Below are 14,016 nucleotides of genomic sequence, written 5' to 3' on the forward strand. Positions count from 1 at the left end.
AAAATGCGGTACATGCAATAGATGATCCCTTGGGCTTCTTCCATGAATTTTGTGACCATCAAGCTCCTTCACCCTTGATGCCACCATCACTGGGCATCTTTGTGACTTGTGTTTTGTCCCCGATTGTTTCCAGGAATTGTGCCCCAGCCCTCAGTTTATCGTTGGAGGAGCCACGCGCACAGACATCTGTCAGGGTGCCCTGGGTGAGTCACTGGGGAGAGTCCTGTTTGCTTTGGGGGAGGGCAGGTGTGTGTGTAATGAGTAACATCAGATTACGCTGTTAGACTTGACTGTCTACCTTAGGTCTGTCACTTACCTGTATGGGTCTTTGAGACTGCACTCTCCCCTCTGGGTCTGGAATACTGGAACTCCCTTTGGTTCCTTTTAACCAAGAGATTTTCCATATGCTCATTTAACCCTTTTTAATGCTAGAGTCACAAGCTAGGATTATAGGCATACAGTAGATAACTGTGTTCTTCTCCTTTTTAAAAATATTTATTTGACTGCTTCAGGTTTTAGTTGCAGCATGCTGCATCTTTTAGTTGTGGCATGCAAACTCTCAGTTGCAGCATGTGGGATCTCGCTCCCTGACCAGGGACCAGACGTGGGCCTCCGGCATTGGGAGTACGAAGTCTTAGCCACTGAACCAGTGGGGGAGTCCTTGTGCTGTGTTTTGATAATAGTTTCCTGTAAGTGGACATGATTCGTCCTGTGGAGTGGCCACATGTATACAATTAGGTGTCTAAGTCGCTTTAGTCATGTTCAACTCTTTGTGACCCCTTGGACTCTGTCCAAGGCTCCTCTGTCCGTGAGAGTCTCCAGGTAAGAATACTGGAGTGGGTTGCTGTTTCCTCCTCCAGGGGATCTTCTCCACCCAGGGATCAAACCCGAGTCCCTTCTGTCTTCTGCATTGCAGGCGAATTCTTCACCACTAGCGCCACCTGCTGTCACAATAGATGCTCTTATCATGAGTAAGAAAACAAAAATCCTAGCTTTGCAGCCAGGCTTTCTTTCCTAGGCCAGGAATCATGGGATTAAGAACCTTCACTTTCCAATCTTTCATATTCCCTCCAAATCAGGCACAGTTAAGTTAGAGGAATAATGTATTTTGTTTTGTAAGTTCTAGCCTTAAGTGTTGGAAACTAAGGTTCTGTTTGATAGCAGATTAGCATTGTTGATCTCATAAGCCCTCCTGATCCCAGGATCTCACGGTTTCTGCATTGGGTTGGACAACACTGACATTTTAGGGACAACATGGCTCTGAATTGAATTCGCCGGTTTTCCAAACGGCCAGCCGGTGACAGCTGCAGGATATAGAACTGGAAACGAAGACAGGAGGAAACAAATCCTGCTTGCTTGAAAGTCAGCCAAACAAACAAAATCTCCGCATCCACATGGCCCCATCGCCCTTTATCTTTCCGGAGATTTCCCCTCCGTCTTTTTTCTCCTTGCACTGCAGACCTGTTCTCTTCAGCCTGCTGGAAACCCTCTATGATTTTGAAAACTGCTGGCATTCATTTTAAATGCTTCCAATGTTCTCTCCTTTAATGAGTATAGCAAATATCCCCTTAGCCAGAGCTCATGGAGCGTGAGTACAAAGCATTGAGAACCATTCGGGTACCACATAGACATGTGCCCCAGTCCCTGAAAGCCACAGCCTCCGTGTCCTCAGCCTTTGAGTGAGGTGAGGGCTCCCGGAGGGCTTCTGTTCTGACCTTTTCTTGTTCTGGTAAGTGTACTGTGCCTTTTTACTTCAAGCGAAATGCTTAACCTAATATAGCATGCATCTCAGGGAAACACAACTTCACATTTATGCTTTTAACAACTTCTTGTAGTTGGGTTGACTTTGGAAAAGGTATTTAGTGTCTTTTAATTGATTGACTTGGAGAGATCCTCCTTTGAAGAGTTTTAAGCTCGGAGGAAAGAGAGTTTCCCAAAAGAGGCCAGAGCGTTACCATGGTGAGCGTGTGCTGCTGATGGAGCCGGCGGCTGGAGGAGCAGGAAATGAACCCGACTCCCCGAATCCAACTCACATCAAAGTGCTGGGGCAACGCCGTGGAGGCCGCCCTGGGTTAGCCCAGCACTGCCTTGGTGGATTTTAATGAACAGAGCGGAAAGGCTTGTTGAGTCCAATTTCCTGAAGGGTGCTTGGTATGGGGCCAGAGGGCCTGTGGACCAGATGGAGCTGCAACAAGCATCGAAGTGGGTACCTGGGTGCTGGGCCTGCAACTTGGCCCCAGGGTGAATGCCAGGAGCTGCATGACAGCAATCCGTGTGGACTATGAGACTTGGGCCTGGCGGCTTTAACAGTGGGTGGATCATGGAGAGATTAAGAGGCACCTGTCAGGGAGTGACAGGGATTAATGCTTGCCCAGTGCCTTGCAGGCTTGACAGAATCCAACACAGCGCAGTGGGGTCTAATGCAGATTTTAAATATTATTGTTACTTTTTTACAGTTTATCTATATAATGAAAATGATGTCCTTTACACAGCTTTGTGTCACTGTTATTTTACTTTTATTTTGAGTATACACTGTTCAAAAATGAAAACTGAAAGGTCCAGAGTGAAAATTTGGCTTCCCATCTATCTCCATCTATTCTGTTTCCCTGCAACCATTTTAAAATCCATCCAGTATTTCTTTATTCAAATTCAAGCAAATCTTAAAACGCATTCTAATGTGTATCTCTTTTTTTTGCCTTAAAGATAGCATTCAGTAAATACTGTTTGGCACCTTGCCATTATTTGTCATTATTTCACTTAATAAAATTTCCTGGAGATCTTTCCAAGTCAGTGTATGAAGGGCTTCATTCTTTTTTTTTTTTTTTCATTTTTATTTATTTTTTTGGCTGCACCTCATGGTATGTGGGATCTTAGTTCCTAAACCAGGGATCAAACCCACGCCCCCTGCAGTGAACACTCAAAGTCTTACCTACTGGACCGCCAGGGAAGTCTGACTGAGCTTTGTTCTTCTGTGACCACTCAGAATATTGCAGTCCATTGTGTGATGTACCACCGTTGATTTAGCCTGTCTCCTATCCATGGACACTTGAGTTATTTTCTCTCTCCTGCTATTAAATTAAATGTTGCAGTGAATGTCCTTCTACATCACAGTGTGTGTGGAAGGGTGTTTGTCAGCAGGTTTGGAGTTTGGCTGCTTCAGTCATTGTGGAATATGTCTCCCTTCTATTTGATCAGTCTCACTATCACCATTGTCTTATCTACTCTGAGAAAGGGCCCAGGACAACCATTTACACTTCAGTGTAATTTGAGTCAGTGGGTTCTAGGAGCCTCTGTGTGTTGAGTATTATTTCTAGAGCATGAAAGAACTGTACCATTACATCTTAGTTACTAACTTATTTCCTTTTGGTATGAATGCAGGCAATGAAGCACAGTAATAGAAATCATGGATTATATTCCTGTTACGTTACAATTGTTGTAAATATCTCAAAATACCACTTATACTCATCATTACCTCTTAATTATACTGCTTATGAGGTACCACTCCAAAACTTTTATGTAGAATGTTAAGAGGCATGAATCTTACTCTATCCTAATTTTAAAAATGTATTTTGATAACTGGTTTAATATAATGTATATATATATAAAATCTAACTCTTGCAAGAACTTCATGTGAGTCCTCACCTTGTGAGTCTTGGGCTCCCACCAGAGTCTGTGCTCATGCGAAGTCCAGGAGCTAACTTTCTTTGGTGACGTTATTATAGGATGAAAGACTGGGAAGTCTGCAATGCTAAAGATTCAGTTGCTCCAGATAATTACTCACAGTGTCGTACGCGTTTTGTTGGGTGACTCGGTCTCTGCTGGAGGACAGGGTGGTTTGCCTTCACACACATAATCAACTAGGGGTCTGGTGATGAAACAGCCCCTAGACAAAAGCCCTCCCTGGATCTTCAGGCCTGGCACTCATCATCTCGGTGCACTAAGAAAGGGTCCCCTTCAGCCTCAGCCTTTCCACGTCTTCCTGGCAGAGCCCACACTCACCAGATCTGGCAAGGGCCACACACACAGTGTCCCTCCAGTATGAGGGGATCTCTGGGTCTCACCGTATCATGAGCGAGTAAGTTGTTAAGTGTAGGATTCCCTGTAGGGTACGTCTATGGTACCCATTTCCAGCGAAGGCTCATGGCTGGTGCATTGCCCAGGGAACTGCAGGCATCTCGCCGGTCCCTCTGCTGTTTGTCCCCGCACTGTCTCTCTCTTGTTGACCCATGCGTGTCCCTCTGAGGCTGCAGAAATAGATCCTGTCCCACCATGAAGTTCATGTTTCTGGCTTCATTCACCTGATGCAATATGTCATGATCATGCACTGGCCAGAACTCCTTTGGTCACTGACTTCAGAAGTCCAACTCAGTCAGCTTAAGGAAAAAGAAGTTGTTGGCTCATCCCCCTGGACCATGGGAAAGGAAGGGCAGCGCTGGCCTGGGGAAGGCTGGGTCCAGGGATCCAGATGTTCCTGGAGCTCTCTCTGCCTGTCATGTCTCTGCTGGTCTCTGTGTGTCTGCTCCACCCTCTCCCAGGTTAAGCAGGCTCCAAGCAGCGGAAGAGATGACTACTAAGGTTCCAGATGTCAACTTGGGACGATTGTGAACCAGCTTTGGTTTAATCTCAGAAAAAGTCTCTGGTCTGGTGGTTGGGTTCTTTGCCCACTCCTTGGGGTCTTTCAGTTGGTGGGGTGAGGGACTCTGTGGTTGGCTTATCCTGGGTCATGGGCTTGCTCTTGTGACTGCAGGCCTTCCCCCAAAACACTTCTCCAAAAGGAGGTGGCAGTGGGCTGACAGAATGGAGAAAGCCTACTTCAGTATGTCAGTGGGCTGGCAGGCACCAGGTCTGGCCACACTGTGCTCTCCCCAACCCAGGTCACCCCTGCCCTTCTGACTCATTGGTCCTGCCCTCTTCTCTCCCCACCCCCAACCCCCGCCCCTGAATCTATCACCCTGCAGCGCTCCAGGAAATGCTCCTCCGTAAGGGCCATTCTCTCTCTGAAGCTGCCACCAGCAGTGCCTCGTTCACAGCTGGAGTGCAGAGAGCCCTGCAGGGAGACCTGGGTCTTCACAGTCTGCCTGTGGCCTCACCACCTCAGTTAGCACAGCTGTAGAGTGGGGATATAGTCAAACCCAGCCTGCCTGGTGGTTGTGATGGGTAGGGAATTAACACGGTTCCTTGTCCTCCCGTAGTGGGCAGTAAGTGGGGGTGGAAGTGGATGTAATAACCCTGGATGCCCAGCCTGTACGCACCGTGGGACTGATTCTCTTCTGTGTCTCTATAATCCACAGTGCCTGCGGGTGTAGCAGGGCTCCATGAATGTTTACTTACATCTGATTTGTTTTCTAAAACCTTTGCCTTGTATCATTATTAAATCATGAAAATAGGGTAGCCTAAATCAGAGGCTACTTGTATTTTTTCTTCCTTTATTGCCAGTATCACTCTTAGCAGTCAGGCTGGATCAGGCATTTGGAATATATTTGGAATAAAAAAATCCCATCCTGAAGTTGACAACATGTCTTTATTTTTCAGTTCAGTTAAGTCACTCAGTCATGTCTGACTTTTTGTGACCCCGTGGACTGCAGCATGCAGGGCTTCACTGTCTATCATCAACTCCCAAAGCTTGTTCAAACTCATGTCCATCAAGTTGGTGATGCCATCCAACCATCTCATCCTCTATCTTCCCCTTCTCCTCCTGTCTTCAATCTTTCCCAGCATCAGGGTGTTTTCCAATGAGTCAGTTCTTTGCATCAGGTGGCCAAAGTATTGGAGCTTCAGCTTCAACATCAGTCCTGAATATTCAGGACTGATTTCCTTTAGGACGGACTGGTTGGATCTCCTTGCAGTCAAAGAGACTCTCAAGAGTCTTCTCCAACACCACCATTCAAAAGCATCTGTTCTTAAGTGCTCAGCCTTCTTTACGGTCCAACTCTCACATCCATACACGACTACTGGAAAAACCATAGCTTTGACTAGACAGACCTTTGTGGGCAAAGTAATGTCTCTGCTTTTTAATATGCTGTTTAGGTTGGTCATAGCTTTCCTCTCAAGGAGCAAGCATCTTTTAATTTCATGGCTGCAGTCACCATCTGCAGTGATTTTAGAGCCCAAGAAAATAAAGTCTCTCACAGTTTCCACTGTTTCCCCATCTATTTGCCATGAAGTGATGGGACTGGATGCCATGATCTTAGTTTTTTGAATGTTGAGTTTTAAGCCAACTTTTTCACTCTCCTCTTTCACTTTCATTAAGAGGCTCTTCTCTTCCTCTTCACTTTCTTCCACAAGAGTGGTATCATCTGTGTATCTGAGGTTACTGATATTTCTCCCAGCAATCTTGATTCCAGCTTGTGCTTCATCCAGCCCAGCATTTCTCATGATGTAATCTGCATATAAGTTAAAAAAGCAGGGTGACAATATATAGCCTTGACATACTCTTTTCCCAATTTGGAACCAATCTGTTGTTCCATGTTCAGTTCTAATTGTTGCTTCTTGACCTGCATACAGATTTCTCAGGAGGCAGGTCAGCTGGTCTGGTATTTCCATCTCTTGAAGAATTTTCCACAGTTTGTTGTGATCTACACAGTCAAAGACTTTGGCATAATCAATAAAGCAGAAGTATGTGTTTTTCTGGAATTCTCTTGCTTTTTCAATGATCCAACAGATGTTGGCAATTTGATCTCTGGTTTTTCTGCCTTTCCTAAATCCAGCTTGAAAATCTGGAAGTTCATGGTTAACGTATTGTTGAAGCCTAGCTTGGAGAATTTTGAGCATTACTTTGCCAGCATATGAGATGAGTAAACTGTGCAGTAGTTTGAACATTCTTTGGGATTGCCTTTCTATGCGACTGGAATGAAAACTGACTGTTCTGTGGCCCCCGCTGAGTTTTCCAAATTTGCTGGCATATTGAGTGCAGCACTTTCACAGCATCATCTTTTAGGATTTGAAATAGCTCAACTGGAATTCCATCACCTCCACTAGCTTTGTTCGTAGTGATGTTTCCTAAGGCTCACTTGACTTCGCATTCCTGGGTGTCTGGCTCTAGGTGAGTGATCACACCATTGTGGTTATCTGGGTCATGAAGATCTTTTTTGTATAGTTCTGTGTATTCTTGCCACCTCTTCTTAATATCTTCTGCTTGTTAGGTCCATACCATTTCTGTCCTTTTTTGTGTCCCTCTTTGCATGAAATATTCCCTTGGTATCTCTAATTTTCTTGAAGAGATCTCTAGTCTTTCCCATTCTGCCCCCCCCCCCCCCCCATTCTGCTGTTTTCCTCTATTTCTTTGCATTGATCACTGAAGGAGGCTTTCTTATCTCTCCTTGCTATTCTTTGGAACTCTGTATTCAAAGGGGAATATCTTTCCTTTTCTCCTTTGCTTTTAGCTTCTCTTCTTTTCTCAGCTATTTGTAAGGCCTCATCAGACAGTCGTATTGCCTTTTTGCATTTCTTTTTCTTGGGGAATGTCTTGATCACTGCCTCCTGTACAATGTCATGAACCTCTGTTCTTAGTTCTTCAGGCATTCTGTCTATTAAATCTAATCCCTTGAATCTGTTTGTTACTTCCACTATATAAAGCATAAGGGATTTGATTTAGGTCATATCTGAATGGTCTAGTGGTTTTCCCTACTTTCTTCAATTTAAGTCTGAATTTGGCAGTAAGGAGTTCATGATCTGAGCCACAGTCAGCTCCCAGTCTTGTTTTTGCTAACAGTATAGAGCGTCTCCATCTTCAGCTACAAAGAATATAACCAATCTGATTTCAGTGTTGACCATCTGGTGATGTCCATGTGTAGAGTCTTCTCTTGTGTTGTTGGAAGAGGGTGTTTGCTATGACCAGTGCGTTCTCTTGGCAAAACTCTGTTAGCCTTTGCCCTGTTTCATTTTGTACTCCAGGGCCAAGTTTGCCTGTTACTCAAGGTGTTTCTTGACTTCCTACTTTTGCATTCCAGTCCCCTATGATGAAAAGGACATCTTTTTTTGGTGTTAGTTCTAGAAGGTCTTGTATGTCTTCATAGAACTGTTAAACTTCAGCTTCTTCAGCATTACTGGTTGGGGCATAGGCTTGGATTACTGTGATATTGGATGATTTGCCTTGGAAATGAGGAGAGAGCATTCTTTCATTTTTGAGATTACACCCAAGTACTGCATTTCAGACTCTCCTGTTAACTCTGAGGGCTAGTCCATTTCTTCTAAGGGATTGTTGCCCACAGTAGTAGATACAATGCTCATCTGAATTAAATTCACCCATTCCAGTTCACTTATTCCTAAAATGTTGATGTTCACTCTTGCCATCTCCTGTTTGACCACTTCTAGTTTACCTTGATTCATAGACCTAACATTCCAGGTTCCTATGCAGTATTGCTGTTTACAGCATCAGACTTTACTTCCGTCACCAATCACATCCACAAATGGGCATTGTTTTTGCTTTGGCTTCATCTCTTCATTCTTTCTGGAGTTATTTCTCCACTGATCTCCAGTAGCATACTGGGCAGCTACCAACCTGGGGAGTTCATCTTTCCAGTGTCATGTCTTTTTGCCTTTTCATACTGTTCATGGGGTTCTCAAGGCAAGAATACCAAAGTGGTTTGCCATTCCCCTCTCCAGTGGACCACATTTTGTCAAAACTTTCCACCATGGCCTGTTTGTCTTGGGTGGCCCTACAGGGCCTGACTCATAGTTTCATTGAGTTATACAAGACTGTGGTCCATGTGATCAGTTTGATTAGTTTTCTGTGTGATTGTGGTTTTCATTCTGTTCACCCTCTGACAGATAAGGATAAGAGGCTTATGGAAGCTTCCTGATGGGAGAGACTGACTGTGGGGGAAACTAGCTCTTGTTCTGATGGGTGGGGCCGTGCTTAGTAAATCTTTAATCCAGTTTTCTGTTGATGGGAAGGGCTGTGTTCCCTCCCTGTTGTCTGACCTGAGATGGAGGTGATGAAGATAATGGTGACCCCCTTCAAAAGGTCCCATGCATGCACTGCTACACTCAGTGCCCCTCACCCTGCAGCAGGCCACTGCCAACCCACGCCTCCACTGGAGACTCCTGGACACTCACAGGTAAGTCTGGGTCAGTCTCTTGTGACTGTCTCAATTCTCCTGGGTCCTCAAGATTTTGTTTGTGCACTCCAAGAGTCTGTTTCCCCAGCCCTGTGTTAAGTTCTGCAATCAAATCCCACTGGCCTCCAAAGTCAAATTTTCTGGGGGTTCTCAGTCCCTTTGCCAGATCCCCAGGTTGGGAAACCTGTTATGGGTCCTAGAACTTTCTTAACAGTGCAAGAGTTTTTTTGGTATAATTGTTTTGCAGTTTGTGGGTCATCTTTATTTTTGAAGGATTTCAAAGTTCATGCAAACCAGCTTGTTGGCTTATCTATCCTTAGATCACTGGAAGTACTTATGACCCAGGGACATCAGGAATGACATTGTCCCAAGGCCCTGCGGTGGCTGTGAGTAAAGGAACACGGGGAGGAAGCCAGCTCCTTCTGCTTGCTGGATCTTGTGGCCCCCAAGGGAGGACACTGCTCTGAGTCAGCCTGTCTCTGCAGGCTCAGCAGAACCACGCAGGCCCACCACCCTCACCAAACTGCATTCTCAGGTGGGGAAACATTGAGACAGGGTATCACTTATGCCTACAGTTGTGAAAATGCAACAGGGCTTTATGTGTCTTTGGGCATCTTTTATGCCCTGCTGCTTTCAGGAATGAGGAGCAGATTTTTTTCCTTAACAAAGGAGAAACAGACTTGCAGAATTTAGATAGGAATTAGAGTGCTTTCTGAATAACAAGTGTGAAACAATGTTTATCCAGGCTTTTGATCTAGTGGTGGTTTATTTTCCATGCAGAGCAGGATTAGTGAGGGAGCTAAGCTTTTCTTTGAAGGGTTTGGTGAGTATTGGGGTTTCTCTCTTTATCCTGCTATTTTCTTCTCTCTGTGTGTGTTCATGTGTACTTACCTCTTCCTTTCTCTAGTGACTTGGTTTTTCTCTTCACCTTTATGAAATTGATATCTTTTTCACCTTTGTTGTATTTATCAAGTAGGGTTTTTATATTTGATATATTTTTTTCAGAAAAGGAATAACTGGCTGGTTTCACTTGTCTCTATAGACAAAAAAGAGTGAACAAGGACACCTAAATCCAGGCACCTTCTCTGATGCAACCCTTGCGTCAATTTTTCTCTGTGAGCCACACTCCCCCACCAAGAAAGGCCTGCTCTCCTGGAACAGAGGCCAGGCCCCCGCAGCCCTCAGCAGTTGGGGCTGGTGTCAGCATCTTCACAGGCATTTTTCTTGATACCTTTTGATCAGTAGCATCCTTTGAGGTCTGGGGCAAAGTAAGTCAATTCACTAGTTACTTTTAATGAGCAATCCAGGGAAGGCTCAGAGAACTCAAAGGCACCAGACCCCCCTCATTGGTTCTGGAGAGTACAAGGTTAGACTTCTGCAGATGACAGGAACTTGTAGCCCAGTCATTAAGTGACACGGGGACATTTGCTTTTGTTAATGGTCTTCTCCTGCTTTCAGTGATTCGCCTTCTTTGTGAAATATCTTCCCCTTCTATTTGATCCCTAGTGCTTAGTGTCCTTATGTTTGGTCCCACTAACACCACTGTCCCATCCACTCTGAGAAAAGGGTCCAGGGCAACCATTTACACTTTAGTATGAATTTGAACCAATGTATTAAGGAGGATTTGTAGAACAGAATCTTAAGACCATGAAAGAATTGTACTCTTGCATCTTTAGTTACACTAACCCTCACTAACTTATTTCCTTTTGGTATGAATGCAAGTAATGAAGCACGGTAATAGAAATCATGGATCATATTCATATTATGTTATGATTGTTGCAAATATCTCAAAATACCGCTTATATTCATCATTACTTCATAATTATGCTGTTTATTAGACCCCACTCCAAATCTTTTATATAGAATATTAATAAAGAAGTAGAAACCTTACTATAATTTAAAAAAATATTTCAATAATTGTTTCAATATAGTTTCTGTAGTCCTATATTTTACTTTATCCATTTAGAAACATTATCCTGGGATCAGATCTTGATTTCACTAAACTGCCAAAGGGTCCAGACATAGGAAAGATTAAGAACTCTGCATTACTAGGATGTTAGGCTGCTTCTACCAGGGGTCGATTTCTTTTTGCAGCAAAGGGAATTTTGTCAGTGCCCTTCAGTTTTACTAAGAGATATCCTGACTGTCCCTCACTTCCTAAGAGAGATGCAAAAAGTGCAGGCCAGCCTCTGAGTCCCTAGGGAGACCACCTCTTGCCCTGGAGGTTACTAAACTGATAAGGAGGTGGCAAGTGGTCCCAGCCGGTGGGGGAAGTGCTCATTGAGCTTGGCTGAGCAGCCTGAGGTTTGGGTCTGAAAACCCAGTTCAGAGTGTGGCTGATTCCTGCTCAGAGAGGTGGTGGCAGACACATTGGGTGGGCCAAAAAGTTCGTTCAGATCTTTCTGTAGCACCTTACAGAAAACCCCAAACGAACTTTTTGGCCAACCCAACACTTCTGTCCTATATTTTTAGAGGACCGTAATTGTAGCGTCATCCACGGACCCAATAGGACCCCCACTGTTAAGGCCCGACTCTGTGCCTCAGGGAACTCCCATCCCCGGGTTAGGTTCCCACATTCAGACACCACCCCAGGGCGCAAGGACAGTTTCCGCATCAGGCACCGCTGTGAGTCTTGGGTTCCTTCCACCCTCTCTGGCTTCTTAGCGGGCACACCGCTGCTCCCTCCAATGAGGCCGGTCAAAGGGCATCACTCTGGGAGACCGGGGGCCCGCTGCAGACGGTGTAGTTGACCGAGCACTGAGGATGCTACATCGGGTCCCCAAGCCTGCAGGGAGCCTGTGTGCCGCGTGCGGGGGCTCCTCACCAAGAGGAAGGAGCTGAGGTGGAGACCAGCTGGTGCAGGAGCAGGAAGCATGAAGCTGCCGGCTGTGCTTGGGCCTCCATGGAGTTTGGTTCAGCCGGGGGGCGTTTACTAGAAGCTTCCGCAGGCGCATCCGAGCTGCGGTTCACAGGTTATACCTCTGGTTCCCACCACCCGCAGGACAGAAATATGGGTCCTCCTTTTCCCTCCTCTGCTCTCTCCTCCAGCAAGACCTGGTCCTCCCGGAAGCAAATCCATGCCACCCGCTCACCGGAGGAATGACAGATGCTTCCTTTGTTCTAAGAGGCTACATTGATTTGAAGATGGAGAACAAGCAGTGTCTCCATTGCCCCGGTTTAAGCCATTTTACAAGCCCTTCCCAGATGCCCGTCTCTTTCAGGGACTTTCTCCTGGCCCTGTCAGTTCCTGTCACCTCCCTCTTGCCATCTTGCCCTTTTGCCTGCTCCTCTAGGCCAGGAGTAGGTAACAGGAGCAAGCAGTGGAGACTGTGGCAAGCTGGAGACCATGCCCTGCATGACAGGGAGCCATCCCCCAGCTTGAACTGGACGGTACCCAAGGAACCAGGAGGCTGACCCCAACTGCCCTGCCTTCAAATACAGCCCCCTCGTGATTCTCACTCATCTCACCTGGCTTCCTTTTCCTTCATGGCATATATAACCACCTGGCATGTGGCTTTATTTAGCTTGTCTTTCCCACTAAAATGGAAACTCCATCACATGGAGGATTTCCACCCCCTCCCCACCACTGTTATATCCTTAGGGCCTAGAATATTGCTTGGCACAGTGTAGGTGCTTAATGAATATTTGTAGAATGACTAGAGGAATTTTGGCTGGATTTGGTAGTTTTTCAGAGAAGCCAGAAATCTGGTTGTTTATGTGAAACCTCCCAATTCAGACACGCGCATCACTATGCCGGCCAGCACTGCCCAAGCCCAGCAGATCTGCAAGCCAGTTGTGACTGGTTTATCCTCTTTTGTCTATACCATGGCCCTACTGGGCTTGAGTTATGCCATTGGCCCTTTGGACTTCCTGCATTCTAGTCACGTTTTACCCTGCCGAGCCTCTTGAACTGCTGCTCACCGTCCTTACTCTCGTCTTTGAAGAAACACTATTCTCTTGTAGACCAGCCCTAGGCACGCCTGCCCTGGCTGCTGCTGGAAATTGCTTTCTCTGTGGCCCCCTGCCCAGCAGCCTGGCCAGGGTCACCTCTGCCCCTCCTTCTAAGAGCTTTGATTCCTTTCTGTCTCTTTTTGCATCTTTTTGCTTTTAGCCACTGTACTCAGGATGTTTCCCCAGCATAAAAATACCTTGTTTTCTGTTGACAACACCCTACTGGGCTCCAGACGCTTTATATCTGAGCTCACTTACCTGCTCTCTGGTTTTGTTTGTTTGTTTCTTGGCTGTGCTGCATGGCATGTGGGATCTTAGTTCCCCAACTGGGGATTGAACCCATGCCCCCTGCAGTGAAAGCACTGTGTCTTAACCACTGGACTTTCAGGGAAGTCCTTTCACCTTATGTTTTAATATGTGGAAGGCCATCCTCATCTTGCCGTGGAGACTCTCCTTTAGGCTGTGCTTCATGTTTGTCGCACTTTGAGGACCCACATGTACATTTGGAAGCCTGAGGATCCCAGGACGGATTTGGGGGTGCCACACTGTTTACCGTCGTTTTTGGTAAACCATGTCATTTTTGATAAGCCACGTACTCTGTTTCAGGCTTCCTAGGTGGCACTAGTGGTAAAGAACCTGGCTGCCAATGCAGGAGATGTAAGAGAAGCAGGTTCGATCCCTGAGTCAGGAAAATCCCCTGGAGGAGGACACGGCAACCCACTCCAATATTCTTGCCTGGAGAATTCCATGGACAGAGGAGCCTGGTGGGCTACGGTCCCTGGGGTTGCAAAGAGTAGGACACGACTGAAGTGACTTAGCATGCACGCATGCTTATTCTGCCTCAGTACAAACAGTGAAGGATCGCTTTTTACCTCATTGTGTTTCAGCCTTGGCCAGAGCTTGTGATGAATCTTTAGCACTTATCTTTTTATTTCTTTCTCCATTGGAACCTGGCTTCTGGCGTTTGAATCCAAAGGGTATTATAATTAAACTCAGTAAGCAAGCC

At 45.8% G+C, this 14,016-nt stretch overlaps 1 protein-coding gene across 1 annotated transcript in view; it reads left to right on the plus strand.

The window, feature by feature from the left end:
- The window catches only part of CAPN8 (calpain 8), a 76,530-nt gene that overhangs the window by 9,627 nt on the left and 52,887 nt on the right, over positions 1-14,016 (plus strand). The window contains exon 2 of the mRNA XM_070473752.1: positions 134-203. Within this exon, the coding sequence (XP_070329853.1) occupies positions 134-203 (70 nt within the window). The remainder of the gene's footprint in view (positions 1-133; positions 204-14,016) is intronic.

The sequence above is a fragment of the Odocoileus virginianus genome, chromosome 11, assembly GCF_023699985.2.
Source record: "Odocoileus virginianus isolate 20LAN1187 ecotype Illinois chromosome 11, Ovbor_1.2, whole genome shotgun sequence".
Lineage (NCBI taxonomy): Eukaryota > Metazoa > Chordata > Mammalia > Artiodactyla > Cervidae > Odocoileus > Odocoileus virginianus.